This window comes from Laccaria bicolor, genomic scaffold (assembly GCF_000143565.1).
Source record: "Laccaria bicolor S238N-H82 LACBIscaffold_202 genomic scaffold, whole genome shotgun sequence".
Lineage (NCBI taxonomy): Eukaryota > Fungi > Basidiomycota > Agaricomycetes > Agaricales > Hydnangiaceae > Laccaria > Laccaria bicolor.
The window spans coordinates 3007-7597 of record NW_001890060.1 but is presented as its reverse complement, the minus strand read 5'-3'; the positions used below and the strand labels follow the sequence as shown (position 1 = coordinate 7597).

General features: G+C 51.4%; 2 protein-coding genes across 2 annotated transcripts in view; both read left to right on the top strand.

Annotated features, from left to right (window-relative positions):
- LACBIDRAFT_302063 (PHO88-related membrane protein) overlaps positions 1–1630 on the top strand; it is a gene marked incomplete at its 5' end in the record, with an annotated part of 3110 nt that extends 1480 nt beyond the window's left edge. The window contains 4 exons of the mRNA XM_001890863.1: positions 779–1132; positions 1190–1312; positions 1368–1409; positions 1459–1630. Coding sequence (XP_001890898.1) covers positions 779–1132; positions 1190–1279 — 444 coding nt within the window. The 3' untranslated portion in view covers positions 1280–1312; positions 1368–1409; positions 1459–1630. The remainder of the gene's footprint in view (positions 1–778; positions 1133–1189; positions 1313–1367; positions 1410–1458) is intronic.
- Positions 1631–2076: 446 nt separating this feature from the next.
- LACBIDRAFT_335953 (uncharacterized protein) lies at positions 2077–4583 on the top strand (the record flags this gene model as incomplete). The annotated part of the gene is made up of 10 exons (XM_001890862.1): positions 2077–2085; positions 2120–2126; positions 2152–2196; positions 2421–2665; positions 2691–2734; positions 2824–3021; positions 3134–3383; positions 3471–3860; positions 3901–3982; positions 4033–4583. The coding sequence occupies 10 exons, from the start codon at positions 2077–2079 to the stop codon at positions 4581–4583; spliced, it is 1821 nt and encodes a 606-aa protein (XP_001890897.1).
- Positions 4584–4591: the final 8 nt, after the last annotated feature.

Sequence of the window (4591 nt, the reverse complement as noted above, 5' to 3'; positions counted from 1 at the left end):
GCTCCCCCCTCCATCCATTCCCACCTCTCCCTTCACCACTCCCTCTCTCCTCCATCACTCCTTCCCCCTCCCCCCTCCCTCCCCCTCAGTCTACTACATCCTCCCCCTCCATGACTTCCCCCTGTCGTCCCCCCTCCCTTATATATTGAGAATAGTAAACATAAATTGTGTAGTCAATTTAATACATTTCAATTTTTCCTGCTAAGCTATGACTCATGAATGTAGAAACTATGATTACATGATGTGGACTTAGAATTATTTCATAAAGTCATTCCATGTGGATTCCATGTGGATTCCATGTGGATTCCATATGGAGTCCATATGAATTCCACCCTTAAAATGGTATAGAACATATAGAATAGAGTATGGAATCCATCCCCCAAAGTCATGGAATCCATCCCCCATTTCATGGAATCCATCCCCCAAAGTCATGGAATCCATCCCCCATTCCATGGAATCCATCCCCCATTCCATGGAATCCATCCCCCATTCCATGGAATCCATCCCCCACTCCATGGAATCCATCCCCCATTCCATGGAATCCATCTGGAATTTGTGCAGTCCACCCCCCATTCCATCCATTCCATATGGATTAACCCGGGGAGGGTAAAGTACTGGCGAAAAGCCAGAAACGAAAATCCGGAGCAATATTTCGCAAGAAGATATTTTCATTTTTGCTTCTGGTCTATACCGACAAGAACATCCTTCACCTCCTCCCACCACCCTGCCTCCTATCTATTTCATCATACACGACGGATCTAACCCCTTCTCTCCACAGCTTCGCTCAGTGTGCTTGGGCATCGCAATGCCAATAGCCGGCATGCACCTCTACTCCAAATTCACACAACCCCTCTTCATTCAAGCTCTCATGGGCATCAAGAGTCTATACGACACGAAACCCGTCTCCATCCACTTACTCGGGAACCCAGCCATGGGTGAGCTCATACCTTTCCCACCAGATCCGCTTTCACTTCGCTGCCTGGCAACTCCCCTTCCTTCCAATCGAGGTGACGCGTTGAGAACAGTCGGGCGGGTAGCAGCCTGTAAGGCAGACGCTAGGGCGGCATGGACTCGGACAGAACGTAGGCTGGCAAGAAGATTGCACCCAACGGACGGAGCTGAAGATTATCCTGCTTAGGTAAGTCGTCTGTTTGGTGCTGTGGGTAAAGATGCTAATGTACTCACTCAGTGTCAACGGCTACCGATCTCATCAACAACTTTGCTCGTACAGTCTCCGTTTCGCGTTAACGGGGACGATCTTCAAGCGATAGCCCAATAAATGGGCGGCCGTAGACCCCTCGTTTGGATGCAGGATTGTGGCGGGGAGAGTTGGGGCGCACGCTGGATCAACACTCGTTTGGAAGCAGGATTGTGGCGAGGAGGGTTCAGGCGCACGCTGCAGAGAAAAGGTCAGTTGTGCAACTTGAAGATTGACGAAACTTACGTTGCACAACCTAGTTCGTTGATTTCTCACAAGTCCAGGCCGTCACTATGTCTTGACAGTGCCCGAGTCCTCAGACAACAGGTCAGGTCTGTTCGGATTCTACGAGAGCTGGCAGTGAGGCAACACCAGTCTAGTATCTGCCATTATGTAGTGCACACCCAGCTCGAATGCATTGATTTAATGTTCTGTTTGGTGTGAGATCTAAATGTTATGCTCGAAATCTGGAAAAGATTCTGGTCCCAGATCATAGTTCGTCAACCTGACGGGCCTGACAACCACGGTAAGTTCTTCTCTGTGCTTCAATGTTTTACCAGAAAGAATAACTACTAACACCCACCCTCAGTACTAAAATGTCCGACAACAGTGGTAATTACTGATCCAAGTGAGGGGGTCTATCACACCCATACGCACGTTCTGTGGCTGAAATACATCCCAAAATACTGATGACCTGATGCGCACATATGAGCACCATATTGGCACATCTAGGTTTTTCTCAGATTTTCCGACATATATATATGCTTACTCTCCCATTATCCCCTCCTCACACTCCAGACCTGAGACTCGTTTGCTTGGCTTACGGTTCTTTTAATACCTGTTTTGTTTTATACCTCAATATAACTCGAACGCAAACGATGTACATTGTGAGCACCGCAAGCATTGCATGAAACTACACAGCCCACCAGTAAGTACTACATGGAACTCCACAGAGTCCACACAAAGTACGCCCATTTCGTCCATGGACACGGACGGAGGTAAGCGCGAGTCCGAGTCGGAAGACGGAGCTAGTCAGGCACTTCGAAGGGTTGGATTGGGGTTGGACCCTTGGAGCTGAACTCCAAGAAGCTGAGTTGGGGTCCGGCTCAGAAGCGGCAAGACTAAGGTTGGAGGGAAATTGAGGAAGAATGGTGAGTTAGCCAGGTAGCGGTACGGGGTGGATGGACGACCCAGTCGGGGGGCAACTCGTGATCCACATCAGGCTGCACCTCAGAAGACTATCCGGTGCAGTATCTGATTGATGGTGAGCTCGGTGGTTCGAAGGGGACCTCGGCAAACCATAGTACTGTAGTAGCAGTACTAGTATTGGACGGTCGCATGTCGGAGATGGTGTATGACGGGCCAATGGCAAAGATGGTGTATGACAGGCCAATGGCGCGCATTTATAAGAGAGAGATAGGTTTCTTGTTGGGATACCGTCTTGAGTTCAACTACACAGTAGTGAAGGTAGCGAATCGTCGCCTCTATTCAGATGACCACCTTCCAAGAGGCTGCTGTCGGTGCTCAACTGGGGAAGTAGGCTGCTCAAGGTAGCACGCAGTGCACCACACAGTGGAGTATCGAGTCTCAACACTCCAAAGCTGGAGGAAGCACTGTTTGGCCAGGTTTGGCAAGGGCTTTAGAGTAGAAACACGCTTGTACACGAGATCATCATCATCACAATCATCTTCCGACTGCGTCTCTGTGTCCGAGCTTTCTCCGTGCTTTTCCCTTGCGTCACTCGGCACCTCTCCATCTGGTGATGAGAGCGTGATCGAACTCACTGTGTCTTATTGCGTCCATCTGTGTCTTACCTGCGTTTTGTGTGCTCTCTCAACTGTGATCGTCTGTGCAACGTGTCAACCTCCTGGCGGAAATTTTACACCTCAAAGGCCCCTGGGTCATCCTGGCGAAACGAAAACTGAACTATAATAGAGGCCCCAACGGCAGATTCCTGCCTACTATCACCATGGCTTCAACTACCTCCAGGACATCTACCCCTCTATCCACGCTTCCATCGCTTTCATCTTCACCCACATCGGTGACCCTAACGCTAGCGTCAACCGTTCAAGAAGGAAACTCTGGAGCATCCACACCTGTCTACCCACCACCACCACCCTCCACACCACTCATCCCCAACATCCTCCCACACGAAACTGCTGTCCAGCCCAGAGCGCAGCCTAAGGTCATGGCAGACAGGAACAATGACGATCAGTTCACGGGGGAAGACGACGACACCATGGACCCTAGAGATTTCCTCAAATGAACGCAGCGTTACCTGATGACGTCAGGGCAGGAGGACGAATTCAAGATCAACTACTTCGAAACGTGGCTGAAGAGCGGGTCTGCGGCCGAGCAGTGGTTCAAGGACCTCGAAGTGGCGAAGAAGGCTACATGGGCGGGATTGTGTGTGGCATTCAAAGAACAATGGCCAGAATGGCCCACAGCGCAGAAGACTACGGCAGAGAAACAGGCTGAGTTGGAGGGGGAGAAGATTACGGAAGCGGAGTTGGGAACAAAGGTGAAGGTGAACGGAACGGAGATGTATGCCCACGTCGCATGGGCAAACAAAGTGGAGAAGCTGGCAAAGGCAGTGCCTGACAACAACAACCTCTTGGTCGTCAGCTGCCGACGACAATTACCACCCACGCTGAAAGTGCTCGTTAGCAGCTCACACGATACATGGACGACTTTCTGCACAGCGGTCCGTGCCATCAGACCATTGGATATTGAGGAGGAGAAAGAACGACAAGACAAGCAGGCACGACTCGAGGGAGAACTACAGTGTGTCAAACAGCAGCAGCAGTGACAACCACCACCCACGCCAACCACAGCACTCGGGCAGGCATTCCGCAACTTCTCAGTGGGACCCATACCACAACCACGCTTCCAACCAGCCCCTGCTGCCACCCAAGCGACAACCCAGCCATATAGGGGCCCCCAACGCACGGACGCCGAGAAGCTTGTCATCATAGGACATATACCACCACCGCAACCAGACACTCCAGCAGGCTGGGCAGCATATGAGGCTGAACTCGCAACATGGAACTGCATTAGCTACGGACGACCAGCAAACGAAAGCCGCCCCTGTCCGCTCACGCCAGGCACAAGCCCTGTGGCAAGTGGCAAGTGTTTCGGTTGTGGACACACTGGTCACCCAGGAGCAGCGTGCACATCAAACAGGAGGATACCAGATGCAGAGAGGGCGTGGTGCCAAAAAGCCAACTCCATCAGGACTGGCGCCTCCAGGGCCAACAATTACAACGTCAACCTAGTCGACGAGGACGACGTGTTCCTGACAAGGGACGAATACGAGGCGGCCATCATCTCAAGATATCTCGCGAGTCAGAACCAGGGAAACGGGGAAGGGCCATCCGCAAGTTAGATGCCAAA